This window comes from Neoarius graeffei, chromosome 22 (assembly GCF_027579695.1).
Source record: "Neoarius graeffei isolate fNeoGra1 chromosome 22, fNeoGra1.pri, whole genome shotgun sequence".
NCBI lineage: Eukaryota > Metazoa > Chordata > Actinopteri > Siluriformes > Ariidae > Neoarius > Neoarius graeffei.
Window position 1 is genome coordinate 15,478,749 of NC_083590.1, and position 26,548 is coordinate 15,505,296.

The window sequence follows — 26,548 nt, forward strand, 5'->3', positions numbered from 1 at the left end:
TGAAAAAGAAATCAAGCTGTTCTCGACCCCTTTCCTGGTGGACGCAGAAGAAGTGGAAGAGAGTCTGCAGTTAGAACTTATTGAACTGCAATGTGACAATTCTCTTAAGCGTCAACACCAGCTTCTCTCCCTACCTGACTTCTATCGCAGTTTGGATGGTGCCAAGTTTCCCCTCATTAGACGACATGCAAAAAGAATGATCAGCCTGTTTGGCTCAACATACATATGCGAGCAAACATTCTCTATCTTAAATCACAACAAAAGCAGACACAGAACCAGAATGACAGACGGCCATCTCTGTGAAGTCCTTCATGTCTCAACCACCAAACTGTCTCCTGACCTGCCAGCCATCTTTCAGTCCAAAGGACAGCATCACTGCTCCCACTGAGTTCATTGTTCACATGGTGAGTTGGAAATACACCCAGTATTTATTTTACATATGGGTCAATTGTTACACCACTGTATCTCACTGGCTGTATAACATGCAAACTCCTGGCCTTATTAGTTGCTACTATGTCTTGCTTGACCTGCAGGTGGCGGGGGCCTTCCGGTAATGGCTACATTTGGTGTTCTGGGACCTTGCATTACAGCACGTCACTACACCTATTTTCATGACTGACGCCTATACTTATTTTTTCCTCTCTGATTTTTCTTGCTGATTTCTGTAAATATTTATCTGCCTTATGCATACTAAACTAAGTGTGCTTGCACCATGACATTCTTTTGTATTGTGTTTGTATGAAGTTCAAAGCACTAAAAAAAAAAAAAAAAAAAAAGAATATATTTTGATAAATATTCATGGCAATGTTTAAAAAAAAATGATTGTAGCCAGAATAATTCTAGCCATAACTTCAATAACTTTTTCCTTAGTCCCCAAATATAATTATTATTAATTGTGTACATGTGGATAATTCATGCACAGAAAAAAATAAATATAATTGATGTGCATTTTTTTTCTTTTCTCACATTGCCTCCTGAAAATATCAGAAATAAACATTACTCAAATCATTACTACCCGACAGTTTAAGTCTCCCTTATGTATTTGATATCAGGCGACCATCATACAATGTCACGTCTAATGTGCGGCCCGGCCCTTGGTTTATTTTTCTGTATTTGGCCCTCACTAAAAAAAACTTTGGACACCCCTGCCCTAGGAGGAGTAGTGGATCCAAAAAACGGGTGAAGACGAATAATAATAATAAAACTTAAGAAGAACAATAGTGTGCTTTTTCAAGCACACTAATAACTGCACAGTTCAGTGTTTCACAGTGTCGCATACAGGATAAGGCAGAAAGTGCATCTGGATGGGACACTGAGTCAGAGTAATTGCAAACAAGATAATTAAACAGTAATAATTAATAATAACCAGTGTAAATGGTGTATATAAAGGACTGTCTATAATGTTGTACAGTAAACTCCAGATGAAGAGATCAGACTCACCAGAACCCAGCTGTGTCTCCATGAAGAGTGACTGGTCTATGGATTATCCTTTGCACTTTAACACTGGAAACCCCTCATCTGTCCACAGGTAACAACCCATAATTCTCACAGCCCTAGGAGGAGTAGTCACTGTAGAGAGAGAGAGAGAGAGAGACTGTGTTACACATTCCTTTATCCAGTCCAGATCGTCATCAGCATTTTGATATTTATCAGTTTGTGATACTTTAATTAGGTCCTAATGCTGCTACAATACTTTCACGAAACATTTTAGAGTCATTTAATATCAATAACTGCACAGTTCAGTGTTTCACAGTGTCGCATACAGGATAAGGCAGAAAGTGCATCTGGATGTGACACTCAGGGCGTATTCACACCTACGTTGTTTGGTCTGGACCAAACGAACCAAATTTCCCTTGGTCCGGACCTTTTGGGTTGGTCTGAATACAAACCACCGAACTCTGGTCCGGACCAAACAAGCGGACCGAGACCGAGCTGCAAGGTCAGACTCGGTCCGGACCAAAGGAACCCTGGTGCGGATCTTTTGGAGGTGTGAAAGCAGACCGGACCTAATCCGACAGTTTTGCTTTTTTGTACCTCGGGAGCTTCCGTCGTTTGTCGAGCATTATGGGAAACAGAGTCTTGGCACTCCACCGCAAAGCGCAAACACTGTTTCGGTTGTCAAGGGAACCTTACAACAGTCGTTCAGACCAGTGGTAGGCTAGACTACAGAGTACAAAAAATGAGTAGGGGGCAAACGTGGGCCGAGGAAGAAACGCGTACCCTTGTGGATATATGGGCAGATGTCCACATATCTGAGCTTTTGGAGAGAACACACAAAAATACTGACATGTTTGCTGTATTCAGTGAGAAAATGAAGGAGAAGGGGTTCACGCGCTCCCCAGAACAATGTCGGCTAAAAGTGAAGAAACTCCGTCAGACCTACATTAAAGTCAGGGACATTCTTTCAAAAAGTGGCGGTACTAGCGACGCAAAAAACTGGAAAAAACATATAGCTTTGATGACATTAAAAAGAATAACAGCACGGAAAGCCTCCATGACTACTTTTGAACTTAACGCTTTGTGCGCGTGTCGTCTCTGACCAATAGCTGAACGACCTCAGGGCGCGTGGCTTTGTTGACAGATTTTGGCCCGCTTACTAAAATGTACAGTGTGAAAGTGAACCGCACCAAAATGAAAAAATAAACATTTGGTTCGGACCAAAGCAAGTGAACTATCGAACTATCCTGGTCTGAATACACCCTCAGTCAGAGTAATTGCTAATGAGATAATTAAAATGACCAGTAATTAATAATAACCAGTGTAAATGGTGTATATAAAGGAGTGTCTATAATGTTGTACAGTAAACTCCAGATGAAGCGATCAGACTCACCAGAACCCAGCTGTGTCTCCATGAAGAGTGATTGGTCTATGGATTATCCTTTGCACTTTAACAGTGGAAACCCCTCATCTGTCCACAGGTAACATCCCATAATTCTCATCGTTAAAGTCACAGTTAAAGGCTGTGCTACACTGGCATTAGCAGCTATTTTTGATTCGATATACATTTTAGTGTCTCTCATTCTACTGTACAGTTATTTTGTTTTTTCAACAATGTTTTTATTAGTTTTCAGCACATTACAAACCAAGGTACAAAAACCAGCATACAATGCGAACACTATAATATAACAGATGTCTTCCTCCGACCCCAGATAAGCCACCCTCCCCTTAAACTCAGACACACTTATTCTCTCTCTTGTTTTACAAAATTGTACTTAAAAAGAAGTCATATCATGTTAGTACAGGGTAAAAATTAAAATAATAATAATAATAATAGAAGAGAAGCAAAAATAAAACAAAATATAAAATCAAATGGATGGTACCTTAGCAGAAAATAAATGTAACATAGCACTACATCAAGATCTCAGCCTCAAACATCTTCCGGGGTCTACCATAATGGTATAGATTAGTTTAGGTTCTCCGACTGTAGGTGCTCTTCTATGTCTTCATTTTTAATAGTCACTGAATGGTTTCCATATCCCTTCATACATGTTCAGTTTGTTTTTTAAAAAGTATGTTATTCTCTCCATTGGCATGCATTGTGCCATACACTTAATCCAAGCTCCTATTGTGGGTGCTATTTCTTTCTTCCAGTTCAGTGCAATCAGGCACTTTGCCTGTAGTATAGCAAAATTAATAAATGTGTGTACTCTATCTCTCAGATTAAGATCTGCTGGATACAGGTGTAACAAAATCATTGTGGGGTTTAATGAAATGTTTACAGATAAAATGGTTGTGATTTTATCCATCACCTCCTTCCAAAATTTTCTGATCTTGTCACACTCCCAAATCTAATGTATAAATGTCCCTTCAGCCTCGCTACACTTAAAACACATATTAGGTATATTGCTATTGTACCTGTAGCTTAACGAGGGTAATGTAAGTTTGCATTAGCCAGACCCTCCAGGATTTTGCGGTGTTGCAATTTGCAACTTCAACGCAAATTCAACCAATCCCTGCAAATTCAGGGAGGTGTTGCAATTCTATCCAATCACCGCAACTTTCCGGCAAATTTGACCAATCGTTGGCATCGTCTTGAGGTGACGTCGACAAACTACCTTACTTCCGTGTATACGTTCAAGAGAAGCAGCATGTGCGCAGTGTTGCCAGATTGGGCAGTTTTAAGTGCATTTTGGCGGGTTTTGAACATATTTTGTGTTGGAAAAAGTCAGCAGTATCTGGCAACACTGCATGTGCAAGTCAGTGTTTATGTAGGCTTAAATTCTGTTACTGAAAGTGTGTTATGTTTACAGTGAAGGACTGTGTGCACTCTACATTATTTTTTTACTTAATACAAGAAATTAATGGATGCCAACATTTTTGCCAAAATGGTATTTTATTTTCCATTGTTTAGGCAGCTTCAGCATCATACTGTGAGATTCTGTTCAAATTGTTTTTTTTTTCTTCTATGAAGCCTGAGCCATTTATTTTATTAGTTTATAATTATTGTTTAAGTTAGTCTTCAGGAGAGACTGCCTGCACACAGTACTAGTATTAGTGTTTTTTTTTTTTTTTCTTACATGAAAGCTGAGGCATTTATATTATATTTTAAGGTAACTTCATGTTGTGCTGTGAGGTTCTCTGCACTTTAACTTTTGAACCAACAGGTGCATTTGGATAAGTAAAGCCTATTTTTCTGCATTTTTGTAGTCCTGGTAATCTTTTATATTGGTAAAGTTGTTTATAGGACCATTTCTCAGTGTCTTTATTTTTTTAATCAATAGTTTTTCAGTAATAACTTAATATTTAACATATCACTCAATTTTAATCACAAAAAGAGAAAATCGCAACAATTTCTCGCAACTTTCACTTCCTCCTACAATGTAATCGCAACAAAAACCTAAACACCACAACTTTCATCGCAATTTTTTGGAAAAACCCCCGCAACATCAGACATTTTAGCCCGCACCAATCACAAAAAAGGCCCGCGAAATCCTGGGGGGACTGATTAGCCAGTTGTATTGAAGTAACTTTAAATTAGTGTTGGCTGTTTGTGTCTGTGCCTCCTTGCATTCTTTGATCCAGTCATTTATAGAAATATCTGGTTTTAATTCTGCCTTCCATGTATTGAGTTTAAATGATGTCTCATTAGAACCAGATGTGAGCCAGTTATATATTAGTGAAATCCAGCCTTTTGTACACTTGTTAGTAACAATTTCCTCTAGAGGTGTAAGTGGAGGAATTATTAATGACTTAATTTGCGTTGAAGAGATAAAGTTCCGCAATTGCAGATATTTAAAGAAGTGCTTCTTAGGAATATTATGCAAACGAGAAATTTCCTCGAAAGACATTAGAACCTCCTCCCTGTATAGGTCAGCTATTTTACTCAGCCCATTCTTTGCCCATAATTTGAATCCAGCATCCAACTTGCCTGGTTTAAATGAGGCATTACCCCAAATTGGACTGAACTGTGACAGAGTTTGATATTTTCATGTGTTTCTTTCCCTCGTACCATATATTAACCATATTTAGTACTATCGGATTGGCCGTATGCATTCTCAGATATTTTAGATCAGCTGAGTACAGGTATAAATGTAATGGTATCTGGACACCTTGTGAGACTGTCCGTCCACGATGTCATGTTGTCAGAGAAATAGAACCTCAAGGTACTCAGCTGTGCTGAGAGGTAATACCAATAAAGTTTAGGATATTTTAGCCCCCCTGTGTCAAATGGAAGGTACAACAGTGATAGGCGAACTCTAGGACAGTTTTTATTCCATATGAACCTCCTGATCAGTGGTGTTATCTTTTTAAATATTCCTTCAGGTGGTGCCAAAGGGATATTTTGGAATAAATATATAAATTTAGGCAGAATATTCATCTTTAAAACATATTTATTCTTCTTATGAGAGAAATAGGCAAGGACATCCATCTTTCTATTGACTTAAATGTTGAGTCAATCACAGGTTCATAATTTATTGACGCTATATTTTCTAACTGGGGTGTTAATTTAATGCCCAGGTAAGTGAACCCGTTTGAGGACTTAAAAGGAGATAGATGTTGAATGGATTTTTGTTCCTTGTTTTCATTAAGCAGCATAAGTGAGGATTTTGAGGCGTTCAATTTATAACCAGACATTTTGCCAAATCGGTCTAAAAGATCTAACGGTGCAGGTATGGAGGTGTCTGGCTGTTTTAAAAATAAAATGACATCATCCGCAAAAAGAGCTATTTTGTGTTCTTTGTTGCCAATTGAAACCCCTATTATTTCTCTGTTAGCTCCAATTGCTCTTGCTAATGGCTCTATAGCTAGTGTAAATAAAAGTGGTGACAGAGGCGAGCCCTGTGGACACCCTCGAGTGATGTTAAAGGGTTTGGAGGTCACATCATTTGTTAGCTCTTTGGCTACAGGGTTTAGATGTAATAATTTAATCCATCTATAAAAATGGTCTCCAAATCTCAAAATAACATCAAAGAGAGAATTCCATTCAGCTCTGTCAAAGGCCTTTTCTACGTCAAGTGATTAAAAGAGTCGTATCCCTTTCTCCCCTCTGATTGTGAAGAATATTAAGACCGCGTCTTGCATTATGGAACCCCTGCCTACCCTTTATGAACCCATTTTGATCGTCCCCCACAATATTTGGAAGTACACCCTCCAGTCTCTTTGCCAAAATTTTACTCAGAATTTTTGTGTCCGTCTTTATTAAACTTATTGGGTGCATATTTTCACATTTAGGATTACTTTTCCCTGGTTTTGGAAACAGGATAACTAAGGCCTCCCTCAATGAAGTTGGTAAAATGCCATTATAGTCGGATTCTAAATGCATCTCGTAGAGAGGGGTTACCAGTTTGTCTTTGAAGTATTTATATAAATCAATTGGAAGACCGTCTGGTCCTGCCGATTTCCCTGCCTTCAGTGCCCCGATGGCTTCTGATATTTCAGTTACACTTAACTGCCTGTCCCGCATATTTCTACTTTCCTCAGAAATTTTTGGAATATTAAGTTGATCTAAGGATATGGTCAGAGTGTTACTGTTGTATTCAGTTTTATAAAATTTTTGTAGAAATTTCTGAATGTTGCATTGATTTCCAGAGGGTCATTGATAACATTCCCATGTGTATCCTCTATATTTGTAATTGTCCTCTCAGTTTGCTGCTGTTTAATGCGCCATGCAAGAAGTCTACCAGGTTTTTCCCCTTGATCATAGTAGCTTTGTCTAAGTCTCATTAAATTTGCCGCGGCCTTAGATGTTCTCATTATATTGAGTCCTTAATAGTAATAACTGTTTATGTGCATCACTGTTGTACTCCCTCTCGTGGTAGCTCCTGTTCTCTCGTGCTTTAATTTGTAGTTCCAACTCTCTATATTTTCCTTCGAATTCCCTTGATCGTCTGCTTGCGTAGCTTATAATTTGACCCCTCATAAATGATTTGAAGGCTTCCCATCTAATTGTAGCAGAGGTCTGGGTTGTGTTAATTTCAAAATAAATATCAATTTGTTCCCCCAGAAACTGTAGAAATTTTGAATCTTGCATCCATTTAGTCTGGAAACTCCACTTAGGGCATTGATATATCAACTTTGGCTCAACAAAGACCATGGAGACTGTTCCATGGTCTGAAATGACTATGCTATTGTAGTGACAGCCTCTAATATTAGACAGGAGTTCTGCTGACACCAGAAAATAGTCTATTCTAGAATAACATTTATACGTGCTAGAGTAACAGGAGAACTCTCTCACTGTTGGGTTCAAATTTCTCCATATATCCACCAGATTGAGTTCTTTCATGAAATGGTGCATTGTTTTTCTGGATCTAATATGAGTATTGTCCACTCCGACTGATCTGTCTTTGCTTGGATCCAAGACGCAGTTAAAATCTCCAGCAATAATGTTTTTGCCTGGCAATGTTGAGATTCTCAAAAATAAATTGTTATAAAAGTTTACATCGTCAGTATTTGGTCCGTAAAGATTGATCAAATTAATCTGTGTAGAAAGAAGGCGGCCTTGTATGATTAAAGATCTACCATTATGGTCTTCGATAATTCTTTCAATTTGTAGTGGAATGGATTTATGTATTAATGTCATGACACCTCTGGCATTAGTAGAATAAGATGATGTTAGGACATGCCATGGCCATCTACGTTTTATCTTTGATAACTCATTAGCTAGCAAGAGTGTTTCCTGTAAGAATACGGTCTTGGCTTTTAACTGTTTTATCCTGTTCATAACCTGTTTGACTTTGGTAAGTTTATTCAAGCCTCTACAGTTCCATGAAATACATTCAATTAGGATATCCGCCATTTATATATTATGTTTTAGCCTATTATCAGGTTTGGTAGGTTCCCCATTATTAATTGCTTCTTTTATGTCCTCCATGGAAGGTATGATGAAAAGGCATTAAATCTGATAAAGTTGGTACCATGCTGCACATGAAGAGAGATTTCCCTCCCCAAACACCCCAAACACACAAATGCCCAACTGAACACTAGGGCAACCCTTATCAAACTTCTTCCTTCGAACACTCTGAACAGGTCCACTCTACGATGAGGAACCATTCTTCTGATTAATTTAACTCTCTTGCTAGTGTTGCTTGTTGGTTTAGATTTAATTCCTATCCTTCCTGTTATTAACATGAATATAGAAAATTTGCTGTAAATGTTAACCTTAAAGAATGGAGTTTCATAACATCACAAAGAGAAATCACACCTTAACTGTAGTGATGAGTTTGTAGTCCCTTAGTTAATTTGTCTCCAGGCTCCGATTCCCCCAACTCCCTGATGTATTTATCCACATCCATCGGGCTGTCAAAGACGGTTGTTCGCGCTCTGTGAGTCAGCAGCAGCCTGGCAGGGAAGATGATGCGGTGTTTGAGGATCCCCTTGTCCCGCAGCTTTTTCCTCATGTTGTCGTACTGTCTCTGTTGTTTGTAAACTTCTGCAGACAAATCCGGGAGGAATCTGATTTTATTATTTTTGTAGATTATCTCTCTTTTTTTTTTTTTTTTTTAAATTTATTAATTAATTTTTTTTCCTCACCCTGGTGGCTCGAAGTATGCCCTATCTATCCTTATAATTAAGGCATTTCACAATGAGTGCTCTCAGCGTAGAACCAGGATTTTGGTTCGGTAAGCGGTGGGCTCTCTCCAGAACCGGGGCCAATATCTCCAGATTGTCCGCAATCCATTTCTCCATGTACGAGCATGGGTTGGATCCCTCCTCTTTCTCAGGTATGCCCAGTATGCGCACATTGTTGTGATGGCTCCTGCACTCCAGGTCTTCCACTTTACTGGCTAAACTTTCAGCCTTCTTCTCAAGTTTGGCCACCGTCGCTTGCAGTTTGTTAATGGTGTCCTCCACTGCAGAAATGCGTTGCTCTGCCTTGGCCGCTGCATTCTTTAATGTCAGATTGCACGTTCTTGATAGCTGCCAATACCCCTTCCATTTCTGTATGAAAGTCTTGTTTGAATGACAGTATAGCCTTCATGATGTCCGCGGTAGAGGGATTTTCTGTGCTTTCGATGGAGTCGGTGTTGCCCACCTGTGCAGGTGGAGCATCGCTGTTCTCTTCGGAGTTAGCTGTCGACATGTTTTCTTCATTAAGGAGCCCTCCATTTCACTTTAGCTCATGCTTGTTCTTTGTCCTTGTCATGTTTGATTGTTCAAGCCTAAATCACAAAATCTTTTACTTTTAAAGGCGGTTAGGAATGTTTAAAGTGCTCAACTTGTAGGATTAGCAACAGAGCAAGAGAAACCACGACTACTCAGCGCGCCGCCATTACCAGAAGTCTACTGTACAGCTTTTATGATATAATAGTTTCTTAGTCTTTAGTAATTCAGCAAGACTTTCAGGAAATGCTTTTGAGGAGTGTAAACATTTATGAAGGTCAAATGTTTTACAGGTAACGTCTTAAATGCTAATATAAGCAAAAACAATATTGAATTACTACTACTACAACATAATAATAATAATAATAATAATAATAATAATAATAAAACATTTACGGTTAAAATCCTGGCCCCATTGAGATCACTGTTACTTGGCTGTGTCTCCATGAAAACCGATGTGTCAGAGTGCTTTTATAAAATATTATAGAAAATGGAGACCCTTTATATGAACACAATGACTATTTACCATAAATCACATCACTGACATTACAGTATTTATTAATAATAATGAACATCAGCATTTTCCTCAACCTGAACTCCCACCTCCCAAAAACATGTCAGTAGGTCGACTGATCACTAAATTGCCCCTAAAATGATGGACTGGTGGATCATCCAGGGTGGAGTTTAATTCTGGATCCAGTTACAGATTTTATACCTGTGAACATTTCTGGCCGGCTTTCTGAAAAATACACATCTGCTTTTGTATCCATTTAAAACACATTATCTGTTCATTCTGCATGATGGAGTGATATTCTGTTCCATCCCTAATGACCATATAAGAAGGAAAAGCTATTTTTTTTCTCCAGTTCCACAATATTTTTGTTGTTGTATTCAGCACTGTGCTCTCTAAATGTTAATGCACTCATAAAGAATTATTGTAATAAAATTAGGGTTAAAGTTTAGATTGTAGGCTTAAAGTGATGAAAGTTATTGTCTTTAACAGCAACAATGTTTTGTTCCTAGTGTTTTACAGAAGGCAGGAGACAGAAGAGAAAAGATCTTCATCACAGATGCAGGGTAAGATCAAACCCAACACCATGACTCCCACTGACGCACTGGTATTATAAACCTCTCTGCTGTTATTTCATTGAGACTGATTAGATTATAGAAAACATACAGAAGAATAAAACAAATGCACAGTGAGAACATCATAAAGAACTCTCTGTGGAAACCAGTCAGAAAAACTGTGATCTTAAACTCTAATAATTGGAGCCCATGTCTCACCATGTCTTTCTACTTCACCCTGTCACACAGACACGCCCCAGAATCTGCTGCTGGAAATGAAGTCCAGAAAAAGTTCAAATTAAACCTGATGAAGAAGTTTCAGTGTTTAAATGAAGTGATAATAAAGCAGGAAAACCGAGTGCTCCTGAATGAGATCTACACAGAGCTCTACATCACAGAGGGAGACAGGGGAGACGTCAATAAAGAACATGAGGTGAGACAGATCGAGGCAGCATCCAGGAGAAAAAAAACAGAGGAAACACCAATCAAATGTAACGACATCTTTAAGCCCTTATCTGAAGAAGACGAACCCATCAGAACTGTAGTGACAAAGGGAGTGGCTGGTATCGGAAAAACAGTCTCTGTGCAGAAGTTCATTGTGGACTGGGCTGAAGGGAAAGCAAATCAGGATGTCCCCCTCATATTTCCACTTCCTTTCAGAGAGCTGAATCTGATGAAGAACCAAAAACTGAGTCTGATGGAGCTCCTTCATGTCTGTTTCAAGGAAACCAAAGAAACAGAAATGTCCGGGTTGGGAAAGGTTCTGTTAATTTTTGATGGATTGGACGAGTGTCGTTTCCCTCTGGATTTCCAGAACACAGTGAGAGTGTGTGATGTCACTGAATCAACATCAGTGCATGTGCTGCTGATAAACCTGATCAAAGGGAATCTGCTTCCCTCTGCTCTCATCTGGATCACATCCCGACCAGCAGCAGCTGATCAAATCCCCTCCGAGTACGTCCATCGAGTCACAGAGGTACGAGGGTTCAGTGACCCACAGAAGGAGGAGTACTTCAGGAAGAGGGTCAGTGATCAGAGCCTGGCCAAGAAGATCATCACACACCTGAAGTCATTAAGAAGCCTCTACATCATGTGTCACATCCCAGTCTTCTGCTGGATTTCAGCCGCTGTTCTAGAGAGAATGTTGGGTGAAGCAGAGAGTGGAGAGATCCCCAAGACTCTGACTCAAATGTACACACACTTCCTCATCATTCAGACAAACATCATCAGAGGAAAGTACTCAAAGAAGCAGGAGAGTGATAAAGAAATGCTTCTCAAACTGGGAAAACTGGCTTTTGAGCAGCTGGAGAAAGGCAACCTGATCTTCTATGAGGAAGACCTGAGAGAGTGTGGCATTGATGTGACAGAAGCAGCAGTGTACTCAGGTGTGTGTACGCAGATCTTCAGAGAGGAGGTTGGGCTTCACCAGAGTAAAGTGTACTGCTTTGTTCATCTGAGCATTCAGGAGCATCTCGCGGCTCTGTATGTGCATCTGACCTTCATGAAGGAAAAGAGAAATGTTCTTGTTCCGAGTCGGTCCAGTTTTTTGCATTTTCTGTACTTTCAGACAATTTCAGATGTACACAGGAGTGCTGTAGATCAGACCTTAAAAAGTCAGACTGGACATCTGGATCTGTTCCTCCGCTTTCTTCTGGGTCTCTCACTGAAGTCCAGTCAGAAACTCTTATGTGCCTTAGTAACACAGACAGGAAGTAGCTCCCGGACAGGAAAGAGGAAAACAGTTCAGTACATTCAGAAGATGATCAGTGAAAATCTTCCTGCAGAAAAATCCATCAATCTGTTCCACTGTCTGAATGAACTGGGTGATGATTCTCTAGTGGAGGAAATCCAACGCTACCTGAAATCTGGAAAACAAAGTGAACTCTCTGCTTCACAGTGGTCTGCTCTAGTGTTTGTGTTACTGACTTCAGCACAGGAGCTGGAGGAGTTTGACCTGAGTAAATATACCAGTACAGAGAAGATACCAGATGAGGTTCTTGTGAAGGTGATGCCTGTGATTGCAGCATCCAGAAAAGCAATGTAAGTAAAGCTGAATATACCTGTTCTACTGTTCCACTGTTAGAAAGAGAGAAACTGAAAGCATTTAGACAAATCTGCACTTTGGGACAAAATCCACAACTCCATTACTCGAGTGAAAGTAAAGATCCTCCTGGTCAAATGTTACTCCAATACAAGGGAAAGCTGTTCAGTTGAATTTTTACTTGAGTTCCAGTACTGGAGGATTTGCTTTTAAAAACACTTCAGTCTTCAAAAATACTTTTTCATGATTCTTTTTGTTTTCTTTTTAATATCAAGGTGTTGTTGGATTGTTGCCACGATGCATTTACAGAATCTAATGAGTCGGAAACAACCTACTGAATGCAGTGACTTGCTTTTTGAACCTGTAGGATAGTGTGTAGAATATGATACAGAGCCTGTAGAAATGCTGATCGAAATACAATTAAGTCGACAAAAGGACAGCGTGTTGTTGTTGTTTTAAACACCCCCACCCTGTCAAATACACACAGAGCGTGCGCGTATACACAGAGAGAGAGAGAGAGAGAGAGAGATTTGTGTGTAATTCTATGGATCTGTGATGCCTGCTGGAAGAGAAGATCAGGGAGGATTGGGAATTGAGCAGCAGTCACTTGTTACCACAACCTTTAGCGTCATAGCAACCATCGCAAAGATGCGAACCAAAAAACCCAGAAACTCCTCCTTACCCAGGCAACAACGATACAGGATTTATCTTGTAGTGTCCTGATCCCCAGATCTTTAACCCAGACACATATAAAAAGTTGTTCTCCTCCATGTTCTCCCAGGTTTTAATCTGTGTCTCCGTGTAGAACGATGTCTGCAGCACCAGGTAGTTTGAGACGTCAGGGAACTCAACAGAAGGATAATTTTCCACCTCATAATGAATGAATAACTTTATTTAAACACAATAAGTTGATCAGGAGAGCAATTTGTACAGATACAAATAATTACAAATACAAAAAACTAAAATAGACACAATCTTAAAAAAAAAAAGGTGAAAATCTGTTGATTATCTTCACATTAAGTTAATTAATAGTATGCATAATTATTGTCTTTGTATTTAGTTACGGCTACAATATGATCACAGTTTATTCTACTAATGTCAAATTTAGGTGGTAAATTTTTCTTTCATATGAAAAATCCTTCGGAGTGTTTTCTATATCCACTTCTTTTGAGTGGACTTCTTGGTTTTAATAACCTGCTTGTTTGCTGAACACAAACATGGCAATAAGTTCTTGTGCGAATGGATCAGACTCCACTTTTGGATCATTAACCCCTTCTGACTGAGAATGACCTGCATCCATACAGCTTTAAATACAATACCTACAATCTAAAAATGTGTTTTTATTGCATTTATTTAAATTCCCATCTGTAACAGGGAGTGATGTCGCATCCCATGCATACACTTTACAGTAGATTATTAGATTCTAATAGAATAGATGAGGCAAAATAATTGGGGATCTTTTTTAATGGGCCCCGACTCGGTGCAAGTATGAATAGGTGGGCTTTAAAGCAGAAGAGGTTGAGAACCCCTGCTCTACAGGGCCTGGATCTTGATGCGTTTATTGCTGAGAGGGCAGGCCACCTATGGTGGACGGAGGGACGGCGTGAACGGTGCCCACAGTTTGCAGAGGCTGCACAGGAAGCTGATGTAGATGAGGAGGACAGGTTGTTTAATTTCCTCCTGAATGCAACGGCAGACTGAATGATAAGACAGTACTGCAGTACACACTCCTGTTTTATAATGTTTTTAGTTTTATAATTCATCTTTGCAATATTGATAGTCATTGTGAGGCAAGACAAAGTGTGTTTTGTCTCCGAAACTTATAATAAAAAGACGTATTATGTACTCGTACCATATGTAAGTCTTACATATGTGATATTGATTTATGTTTCATTTTTTCAGGACTTGTTGTCTCCTATTGCAGAAATAAATGTATTTTTTAAAAAAAGATGGTGGGTTGTTTTTTTTTTTTTTTCAATCTACGATTGTCTAAATAACTCAATTATACCCCGAGAAAACATACCAGTGTTGCCTTGAACCGTGCACTTGAAAACTTGCCGAAATACCGCAAAATTTTAGGGCAAAAGGAAATTCACAAGGGAAAAAAAAATTTTGAGGAAATTTGGGAAAAAGGTGACAAAAGTTTATGTTGAGGCCTGTTATGAACTGGTAAAAGGTTTTATTCAAGTGGTGAAAACAGACTTTCACAGAGAACTCATTAGAAACACCATTCTTATTTACTTTTATGAGATCATAATATAAATTTATTACATGCTAATTATTCTTTCATTTTAATATCCTGATATCATTTATAAATAAAAAAAAAATTCTGTTGACCTTCACAGCTTTTGTTCTTTTCCCTGCTGTAGCTCTGTGATTTATTGATTTCAGGTCAGACAGGGAGAGACAACACACAGAGTGTAAGGGGAAGAACATGTCCAGTCTGTAAATCACTGGCACCAGGAACAAATAAGGAGCACCTGGGCACGAACACACACACGCACACACACTGTTAGCTAACGAGTTCATCATGAGTATCTCCATAAAACTCCTTCAGCACTGGGCTGTGATCATTTCAGTCGCTCACTAATTAGAGAACAAATCAAATGTCTGATCTGTTCAGATAAATATGACTCTGCCTCGAACTCTGCATGCTTCATCTAAACCTGACTTTTGAAACTCTTTTCCTTTCTCCTCTTATAAATATTTTAGATCAGACTCTTATTTCCCGATTTGGTGATCAGATTTGATGTTGCGTGTTTATCCCATGTGTCAGTGATGACGTGCGCAGCAGAAAACTCAAACCTGAACAGCTCGAACTGTGAATTACTGTTACAGCATTTCAGTGTATTGTCAACTCGGAGTTTGTACTTTTGTCGTTTATGAAAATGAAATGGTGCAGTGAAAGATTTGAGGACCTGTTTGATCATTTGTGTGAGTTTATTATGTATTATTTTATTTCCTTCAGGATCAGTTGTGATACAATTGAAGGGAGAAGCGCTGAAGCTCTGGTCTCAGTGCTCAACTCAGAAACCTCCAGTCTGAGAGAACTGCATCTGACTGTGAAGACACTGGATCTGACTGGGAATAAACTAGAAGACTCAGGAGTGAAGCGTCTCTGTGCTGTACTGGAGAATCCTCACTGTAAAGTGGAGACACTGAGGTAAGATCATCTCTCTGAGAATCACAATAACTCACTAAAGCAGCAGTTAATAGTTGTTTACAGTGTTGTTTATCAATTAAAATTTTCTGTAAAAGTAAAACATGCGGGCGGCACGGTGGTGTAGTGGTTAGCACTGTCGCCGCACAGCAAGAAGGTTCTGGGTTTGAACCCAGTGGCTGACGAGGGCCTTTCTGTGCGGAGTTTGCATGTTCTCCCCATGTCTGTGTGGGTTTCCTCCGGGTGCTCCGGTTTCCCCCACAGTCCAAAGACATGCAGGTTAGGTTAACTGGTGACTCTAAATCAGGGGTGCCCAAATTGATCCATAAAGGGCCATGTGGCTGCAGGTTTTCATTCCAGCCATGCAGCAGCACACCTGATTTGGCTTATTCAATCAACTGACACACCCACCCTTTAATCAAGGGTGGGTGTGGCTGCAAGTATTTGACTGTGTGAAGACAGTTCAGTTGATTGAATGAGCCAAATCAGGTGTGCTGCTGCATGGCTGGAATGAAAACCTGCAGCCACATGGCCCTTTATGGATCAATTTGGGCACCCCTGCTCTAAATTGACCGTAGGTGTGAATGTGAGTGTGAATGGTTGTTTGTGTCTTTTGTGTCAGCCCTGTGATGACCTGGTGAATTGTCCAGGGTGTACCCCGCCTCTCACCCATAGTCAACTGAGATAGGATCCAGCTTGTGTGTGACCCTGTACAGGATAAGCGACTACAGATGATGGATGGATGTAAAACATGTATGTACTCGTATCCCATGTGTCAGTGATGACGTGCGCAGCAGAAAACTCAAATCTGAACAGCTCAAACTGTGAATTACTGTTACAGCATTTCAGTGTATTGTCGACTCGGAGTTTGTACTTTTGTCATTTATGAAAATGAAATGGTGCAGTGAAAGATTTGAGGACCTGTTTGATCATTTGTGTGAGTTTATTATGTATTATTTTATTTCCTTCAGGATCAGTTGTGATACAATTGAAGGGAGAAGCGCTGAAGCTCTGGTCTCAGTGCTTAACTCAGAAACCTCCAGTCTGAGAGAACTGCATCTGACTGTGAAGACACTGGATCTGACTGGGAATAAACTAGAAGACTCAGGAGTGAAGCGTCTCTGTGCTGTACTGGAGAATCCTCACTGTAAAGTGGAGACACTGAAGTAAGATCATCTCTCTGAGAGTCACAATAACTCACTAAAGCAGCATTTAATAGTTGTATACAGTGTTGTTCATCAATTAAAAATTTCTGTAAAAGTAAAACATGCAGTAACATTAGTCATGAATTGATCATTTCTCCTCAGAATCACTTTTACTTTAAAGAAATAATTGTCTTTAAAGTTAAATATGTGATCATTAAAAATCCAATCAAGCAGAGATAAATTCTACAAAACCTGACTCTTCACATAAACCTTTAAATTATTGACTTTTTGCTGAATCATTTGCACCTCGAGTAAACTTAATGTCAGCAACAGTGATAATGTTTGAGTCATTATTAATAATAGCTTGTTATTGGTGAAGAGAATAGAGACAGTCCAACATGAGAGACATCATCTTCACAACCACTATTACACCAAGATGAAAATCTGTTGATGGGATTAAATCCTCATGACATTCTGAATAATAAAATTAATTTTACACTCATCATCTTTAAAGTAAGAATTACACCAATATGAAAATCTGTTGATGAAGTGTGTGTCATTGTGTCTCTGCAGGTTGTGTGGTTGTGGTGTCTCAGATGAAGGCTGTGCTGCTCTGAGTTCAGCTCTGAGATCAAACCCCTCACACCTGAGACAACTGGATCTGTCCTTTAATAATCTGGGAGACTCAGGAGTGAAGCGTCTCTGTGCTGTACTGGAGAATCCTCACTGTAAACTGGGGACACTGGGGTAAGATCATCTCTCTGAGAGTCATATGACCTGCTCCTCAGTAAGACACATTCTCTAATAGTGAGACTGAAGCCGAGGTTTTAGGTTCATCATCAATGTCCTGAGGAGGAAGATTGTTTCTTTTCACTGCACACTGATGATTTGTCACAGAGTCTTTGGGTCAGATGGACATACTGTATGTGAGAAGCTGCAGCACAAAACGGGACTTGATCCGACTGCAATGTGTCTGAAATCACTGTGAAATTTACTACAATACTGTAACTAATCACACAAACTGCACCTGAGACACAAACTAACTGCCCTTTGTGTGAGCTGCAGGGTTTAAAGCAGCAGTGACATGGTGGAAACGATCTCGGGAATATACACGGGGGGGGGGAATTTGTGGGTAATTCTATGGATCTGTGATGCCTGCTGGAAGAGAAGATCAGGGAGGATTGGGAATTGAGCAGCAGTCGTTTGTTTTCACCTGATGCCAAAACTTTTAGCGTCATAGCAACCATCGCAAAGATGCGAACCCAAAAACCCAGAAACTCCTCCTTACCCGGGCAACAACGATACAGGATTTATCTTGTAGTGTCCTGATCCCCAGATCTTTAACCCAGACACGTATAAAAAGTTGTTCTCCTCCATGTTCTCCCAGGTTTTAATCTGTGTCTCCGTGTAGAACGATGTCTGCAGCACCAGGTAGTTTGAGACGTCAGGGAACTCAACAGAAGGATAATTTTCCACCTCATAATGAATGAATAACTTTATTTAAACACAATAAGTTGATCAGCAGAGCAATTTGTACAGATACAAATTGTTAGGGTTTTGCTGGGATTTGAACCTGGTTCGTTGGTGTGATGATCCAGTAAACCCCCACTAGGCCACCAGGGGGATGACTCAAATGCAGAGGCGTGAGGCAGAAGTAGAAAAAGTAACAAAAGGTTTATTTATACTATGTACACTATATACAATCCAGGGCCAAACAAAAAAAAACAGAGTATAATTCAAAAGTTCAAAAGGAAAAAGGCAAAAATGCAAAAGCTCAGAAGATCCACAAAACACAGTCACGACTAATTCCAGAAATAAAAGCAAAGTGCAAAACAAAAAACACAGTACAAAGAAAACTGGAGATAAACATAACAGCACAAAGACTCCGTGACAAGAGGACTGAACTCAGGGGTATAAATACACAAACTAATTAAGGACACAGGTGAAGATAATTAGGACTAAACAGGCAATTAACAAAAACACAAAACACAGGAACAGTGGCGGCCTCTAGAGGCCAAAATAAACATGACACGAAAAGGAAATAACAGCGGCCTCTAGAGGCCAAAACAGTTCAAGTCCTAACAGGACCCCCCCCTCTAGGAGCGTCTCCTGACGTTCCCAGGGCGATGGGCCGAATGGAAGTCCCGACACAGTTCTTTATCAAGGACATCCCGAGCAGGAACCCAGCAGCGCTCCTCAGGACCATAGCCCTCCCAGTCCACCAGATATTGCAACCCGCCGCGGACCCGGCGGGAGTCAAGCAGGCGATGCACAGTGAACATAGTCTGCCCCTGGAAGATGCGGGGGGGTGGGGGGTTCCTAGGGGCAGGGGCATACGTAGACGTCAGAACAGGCCACAACAGGGAAACATGGAAAGTGGGGTTGATCCTCAGAGTCCGGGGCAACTGGAGCCGGTAGGAGACAGGGTTCACCTTGCGCACCACCTTGAAGGGGCCAATGTAGCGAGGAGCAAGCTTGCGGTTCTCCACCCGCAGCGGAAGGTCCTTAGTGGACAGCCAAACCCGCTGCCCAGGGCGGAAAGTGTGTGCAGGTCTTCTATGGCGGTTGGCCTGAGTCTGGTTGGTTCTGGAGGTCTGTATGAGAGTCTTCCTGACCTTGCTCCAGGTCTTGCGACACCGTCTCACATATTGGTTGACCGAGGGCACCCCCGCGTCCTCCTCCTGGTCCGGGAACAGAGGTGGCTGGAACCCGAATTGGCACTGGAATGGCGACAGCTTGGTGGCCGATGACTGCAGGGTGTTGTGGGCGTACTCTGCCCATGGCAGCCAGGTGCTCCACGATGTCGGGTTATCCATAGCCAGGCCTCGCAGGGTGGTTTCCAGGTCCTGGTTGAGCCTCTCCGTCTGACCATTGGACTGTGGGTGAAACCCCGAGGAGAGGCTGGCAGTGGCTCCGATGACCTTGCAGAACCCGTGCCACACTCGGGAGGAGAACTGGGGCCCTCGGTCTGAGACGATGTCCTGTGGAAGACCAAAGACTCGGAAGACATGATTAAATATAAGTTTCGCTGTTTCAAGAGCAGAGGGGAGTTTGCACAGAGGTATGAAGTGGCAGGCCTTGGAGAATCTGTCAACAATGACCAAAATGACCGTGTTACCTTGTGACTCAGGGAGACCCGTGATGAAGTCGACTGCCACGTGGGACCAGGGACGCCGGGGAATGCAGGAGACCCTGGGGACGCTGTCGTGGGTTATTGGTTCTGGTGCAAACCTCACAGGACAGGACAAATGACCTTACTTCCTGCTCCATGTTAGGCCACCAGAAGCGTCTTTTCAGGAAGTCCAGGGTCCTCCGAGCTCCCGGGTGGGCGGTGGGAGGGGAAGAGTGACCCCACTGGAGAACCTTGGCCCGGGCTTGATGTGGGACGTACAAGAGGCCCGGTGGCCCTGTCCCAGGACCGGGGTCCTGGCGTTGGGCTCGTCGGACAGCCTCCTCAATACCCCAGCGGACAGGGGCCACAATCCGGGACACAGGGATAATAGGCCCGACTTCATTCTCCCTGTTAGTGGCAGAGAACAACCTGGACAGTGCGTCAGGTTTGGTGTTCTTGGAGCCGGGGCGGGAAGAGAGGGTGAAGTCAAACCGACTGAAAAACAGGGCCCACCTAGCCTGTCGAGGGTTAAGTCTCTTGGCTTGCTGGAGGTACTCCAGGTTCTTGTGGTCAGTCCAAACCAGGAATGGATGTTGCGCTCCCTCCAGCCAGTGGCTCCACTCCTCAAGGGCCAGTTTGACCGCTAGCAGTTCTCGATCCCCCACATCGTACATGGACTCCGCAGGACTCAGGCGGTGGGAGAAGTAAGCGCAGGGGTGCAGCTTTCCTTCCGAACGTTGAGAGAGCACCGCGCCGACACCACTGTCCGAGGCGTCCACCTCCACGATGAATGGTTGGGAGGTGTCCGGGAGGACCAGAATGGGTGCCGTGCAGAAGTGGTCCTTGAGGTCTTTGAATGCCTTTTCTGCCTGAGGAGACCAGCCATAAGATCCACCTGTCCCTTTGGTGAGGTCTGACATGGGTGCTGCTACAGAACTGAAGTTCCTGATGAACTTGCGGTAGAAGTTAGCAAATCCTAAGAACCGCTGAACCTCCTTAACGGACTTGGGAGTAGGCCAGTCCCGGACGGCCAGGGTCTTGGCAGGGTCCATTTGGAGTTGGCCTGTCCGTACAATAAATCCCAGAAAGGAGACCTCGGGAACATGAAATTCACATTTCTGGGCCTTGGCGAACAGATTGTTCTGTAGCAGCCTCTGGAGAACCTGGCGGACATGGTGGCGGTGCTCCTGCATGGTCTTGGAAAAGATAAGGATGTCATCGAGGTAGACAAAGACATACAGGTTAATCATGTCCCTTAAGACGTCATTGATTAGGGCCTGAAAAACAGCTGGTGCGTTGGTGAGTCCGAAGGGCATCACCTGGTATTCGTAGTGCCCAGACGGGGTGTTAAAGGCAGTCTTCCACTCGTCTCCCTGTCGGATACGGATGAGGTGGTATGCGTTCCGTAGGTCCAACTTGGTGAAGACGGTGGCGCCTTGGAGCAGGTCGAAAGCAGTGGACATCAGCGGAAGGGGATATCGGTTGCGCACAGTGATCTTGTTCAGGCCCCTGTAGTCAATACATGGTCGAAGCCCCCCATCCTTCTTGCCGACAAAGAAGAAGCCGGCACCAGCAGGTGAGGTGGAGGGTCGAATGAACCCAGAGACCAGGGCGTCTTTGAGGTATTCCTCCATGGCCTTGCGTTCTGGCTGAGAGAGGGAAAACAGTCTGCCACGAGGAGGGGTAGTCCCAGGGAGCAAGTCGATGGCACAGTCGTAGGCCCGGTGCGGAGGAAGAACGGCGGCCCTGCTCTTGCTGAATACCTCCTTGAGATCCCAGTACTCAGTGGGAACTTGAGATAACTCGGTGAGATCAGGGGGCTCGGCAGGAGACACAGGAGAGCTAGAGAGCAGACAAGAGGCATGGCATGCAGGGCCCCATTCCACAACCTGGCTTGTTACCCAGTCTATGCGAGGGTTGTGGCGAGTAAGCCAAGGAAGGCCTAGAATAACTGGGAACTCAGGTGAAGGAATCAGGTGCAGGGATATTTCTTCCTTGTGACCTTGAGACTGGAGGAAGACTGGAGAAGTAACTTGGGTGACTCTTCCATCACCTAACGCTTGGCCATCGAGGGCAGACACAGACAGAGGGACTTCAAGAGGTGCAGTAGGTATATTGATGCTTTGGGCAAAGTGAATATCCATAAAGTTCCCAGCCGCCCCTGAGTCTATCAAAGCTTGACAAGAGTGGACAGACTCACCCCAGGAGATGGAGACCGGGATGTAGATTCCTTGGCCAGGGAGTCCGGGAGAGAGGGTAGGCCCCGTCACAACCCTCCCTCGGCTGTACGGGGCGGTTCTTTTCCCAAGAGTTCGGGACATGATGCTCGGAAGTGACCCGGCTTGCCACAGTAGATGCAGCACTTGTCCCTCCTTCTGCGCGCCCTCTCATATGCGGAGAGGCGAGTACGACCCACTTGCATGGGTTCTGGACAGTCACTGAAAGAGGTAGATGGTTTCCAGGTAGAGGTAGGGAGGCTGGGGGGTCTCAAGGCTTGGTGGCGTTCTCTCATCCTGTTGTCCAGACGAATAGCATGTGAGATGAGGGTTTCGAGGTCACTTGGGCATCCAATAGAGGCCAGACCGTCCTTGATGGGGTCAGACAGACCATGGTGGAAGGCTGACACCAGGGCAGTCTCGTTCCATCCACTTACTGCTGCGAGCGTTTGGAACGAGATGGCGTAATCTGCGACGCTTCCTCCTTGCCGGATGGACATGAGCTTTCGGGCTGCGTCGGTACTGATGTCCGCCTGATCGAAGACCCGAAGCATCTCTTCAGAGAACAGCTGGAAATCAAGGCACTCAGGTCCCTGTCTTTGCCAGATAGCAGTAGCCCAGGCTCGCGCCTTACCAGCTAATAAGGTGATCACAAAGGCAATCTTGCGGCGATCCGTAGTGTAGGTGGTAGGCTGAAGCTCAAAGGTGAGTTGACACTGGGTAAGGAACTCTCGGCACTCACTGTGCTTGCCGTCGTACCTCTGTGGTGCAGGAAGGCTGGGTTCGCAAGGTGAAGAAGGCAGCATGGCAGGAGGCACAGGAGCGGGAGCTGGAGCTGGATCAGGAGATGCAGGCAGAGATGTCAGCTGTGCCAGGGTTTTCCCGATTTGCTGAAGCAGTTCCTCGTGGCGAGCAAGGGCCTCACGTTGGCTGGTGAGCGTACGTCCATGAGCGTCCATGGTTGCTCCGAAGCGTGTCAAAGCTGCCGTAATTCCCTGAAGGTTGGCCGGGTAGACAGTTGAAGCAGCCTCTGCTGAGTCGGTCATGACGGAGTCTTTCTGTTAGGGTTTTGCTGGGATTCGAACCTGGTTCATTGGTGTGATGATCCAGCAAACCCCCACTAGGCCACCAGGGGGATGACTCAAATGCAGAGGCGTGAGGCAGAAGTAGAAAAAGTAACAAAAGGTTTATTTATACTATGTACACTATATACAATCCAGGGCAAAACAAAAAAAAAACAAAAACAAAGAGTATAATTCAAAAGTTCAAAAGGAAAAAGGCAAAAATGCAAAAGCTCAGAAGATCCACAAAACACAGTCACTACTAATTCCAAAAATAAAAGCAAAGTGCAAAACAAAAAACACAGTACAAAGAAAACTGGAGATAAACATAACAGCACAAAGACTCCGTGACAAGAGGACTGAACTCAGGGGTATAAATACACAAACTAATTAAGGACACAGGTGAAGATAATTAGGACTAAACAGGCAATTAACAAAAACACAAAACACAGGAACAGTGGCGGCCTCTAGAGGCCAAAATAAACATGACACGAAAAGGAAATAACAGCGGCCTCTAGAGGCCAAAACAGTTCAAGTCCTAACACAAATACAACCCCGATTCCAAAAAAGTTGGGACAAAGTACAAATTGTACATAAAAACAGAATGCAATGATGTGGAAGTTTCAAAATTCCATATTTTATTCAGAATAGAACATAGATGACATATCAAATGTTTAAACTGAGAAAATGTATCATTTAAAGAGAAAAATTAGGTGATTTTAAATTTCATGACAACAACACATCTCAAAAAAGTTGGGACAAGGCCATGTTTACCACTGTGAGACATCCCCTTTTCTCTTTACAACAGTCTGTAAACGTCTGGGGACTGAGGAGACAAGTTGCTCAAGTTTAGGGATAGGAATGTTAACCCATTCTTGTCTAATGTAGGATTCTAGTCGTTCAACTGTCTTAGGTCTTTTTTGTCTTATCTTCCGTTTTATGATGCACCAAATGTTTTCTATGGGTGAAAGATCTGGACTGCAGGCTGGCCAGTTCAGTACCCGGACCCTTCTTCTACGCAGCCATGATGCTGTAATTGATGCAGTATGTGGTTTGGCATTGTCATGTTGGAAAATGCAAGGTCTTCCCTGAAAGAGACGTCGTCTGGATGGGAGCATATGTTGCTCTAGAACCTGGATATACCTTTCACCATTGATGGTGTCTTTCCAGATGTGTAAGCTGCCCATGCCACACGCACTAATGCAACCCCATACCATTAGAGATGCAGGCTTCTGAACTGAGCGCTGATAACTTGGGTCGTCCTTCTCCTCTTTAGTCCGAATGACACGGCGTCCCTGATTTCCATAAAGAACTTCAAATTTTGATTCGTCTGACCACAGAACAGTTTTCCACGTTGCCACAGTCCATTTTAAATGAACCTTGGCCCAGAGAAGACGTCTGCGCTTCTGGATCATGATTAGATATGGCTTCTTCTTTGAACTATAGAGTTTTAGCTGGCAACGGCGGATGGCACGGTGAATTGTGTTCACAGATAATGTTCTCTGGAAATATTCCTGAGCCCATTTTGTGATTTCCAATACAGAAGCGTGCCTGTATGTGATGCAGTGCCGTCTAAGGGCCCGAAGATCACGGGCACCCAGTATGGTTTTCCGGCCTTGACCCTTAAGCACAGAGATTCTTCCAGATTCTCTGAATCTTTTGATGATATTATGCACTGTAGATGATGATATGTTCAAACTCTTTGCAATTTTACACTGTCGAACTCCTTTCTGATATTGCTCCACTATTTGTCGGTGCAGAATTAGGGGGATTGGTGATCCTCTTCCCATCTTTACTTCTGAGAGCCGCTGCCACTCCAAGATGCTCTTTTTATACCCAGTCATGTTAATGACCTATTGCCAATTGACCTAATGAGTTGCAATTTGGTCCTCCAGCTGTCCCTTTTTTGTACCTTTAACTTTTCCAGCCTCTTATTGCCCCTGTCCCAACTTTTTTGAGATGTGTTGCTGTCATGAAATTTCAAATGAGCCAATATTTGGCATGAAATTTCAAAATGTCTCACTTTCGACATTTGATATGTTGTCTATGTTCTATTGTGAATACAATATCAGTTTTTGAGATTTGTAAATTATCGCAGTCCGTTTTTATTTACAATTTGTACTTTGTCCCAACTTTTTTGGAATCGGGGTTGTAATTACAAATACAAAAAACTAAAATAGACACAATCCTTAAAAAAAAAAAAGCTGAAAATCTGTTGATTATCTTCACAGTAAGTTAATTAATAGTATGCATAATTATTGTCTTTGTATTTAGTTACGGCTACTATATAATCACAGTTTATTCTACTAATGTCAAATTTAGGTGGTAAATTTTTCTTTCATATGAAAAATCCTTCGGAGTGGTTTCTAGATCCACTTCTTTTGAGTGGACTTCTTGGTTTTAATAACCTGCTTGTTTGCTGAACACAAACATGGCAATAAGTTCTTGTGTGAATGGATCAGACTCCACTTTTGGATCATTAACCCCTTCTGACTGAGAATGACCTGCATCCATACAGCTTTAAATACAATACCTACAACCTAAAAATGAGTTTTTATTGCATTTATTTAAATTCCCATCTGTAACAGGGAGTGATGTCGCATCCCATGCATACACATTACAGTAGATTATTAGATTCTAATAGAATAGATGAGCCAAAATAATTGGGGATTTTTTTTTAATGGGCCCCGACTCGGTAGGCAAGGCAAGGCAAGTTTATTTATATAGCACATTTCATACACAATGGCAGTTCAATGTGCTTTACAGAAGTAAAAACAAAAACAGTAAACAATAGAGAAATAAAATTACATAAAATAATTTTATCTTTATTCTAAAATAATTATAAGAATTAAAAGAATTAAAAGAATTAAACAATAGTAGAAATAAAATATTAAAATGCCAAAAAGAAAAAGGAGAAAAAGAAAGAGAAAGAGAAAAAAAAACTAGCAGAATAAAATAGAATAAAGTTAAAATAAATTTAAAACATGCAGAGAAAAAGATTATAAAAAATGTAAAATATTAATTATTTAACAGAAAGCATCTGAAAACAGCTTGGTCTTTAACCTAGTTTTGAAGCTGCCAACAGCAGGAGCATTTTTAATGTCCTCTGGCAGTTGGTTCCATAGCTGTACTGCATAGTAGCTAAAAGCTGCTTCACCACACTTTGTTTTAACAACTGGTTTTAATAGTAAATTTTTCTGTTGCGATC

General features: G+C 42.0%; 1 protein-coding gene across 1 annotated transcript in view; it reads left to right on the plus strand.

Moving 5' to 3' along the window:
* The window catches only part of LOC132870701 (NACHT, LRR and PYD domains-containing protein 3-like), a 129,851-nt gene that overhangs the window by 12,818 nt on the left and 90,485 nt on the right, over positions 1–26,548 (plus strand). The window contains exons 3-8 of the mRNA XM_060904501.1: positions 1,412–1,528; positions 2,802–2,918; positions 10,564–10,617; positions 10,855–12,645; positions 15,615–15,809; positions 17,525–17,698. Of these exons, the coding sequence (XP_060760484.1) occupies positions 1,412–1,528; positions 2,802–2,918; positions 10,564–10,617; positions 10,855–12,645; positions 15,615–15,809; positions 17,525–17,698 (2,448 nt within the window). The remainder of the gene's footprint in view (positions 1–1,411; positions 1,529–2,801; positions 2,919–10,563; positions 10,618–10,854; positions 12,646–15,614; positions 15,810–17,524; positions 17,699–26,548) is intronic.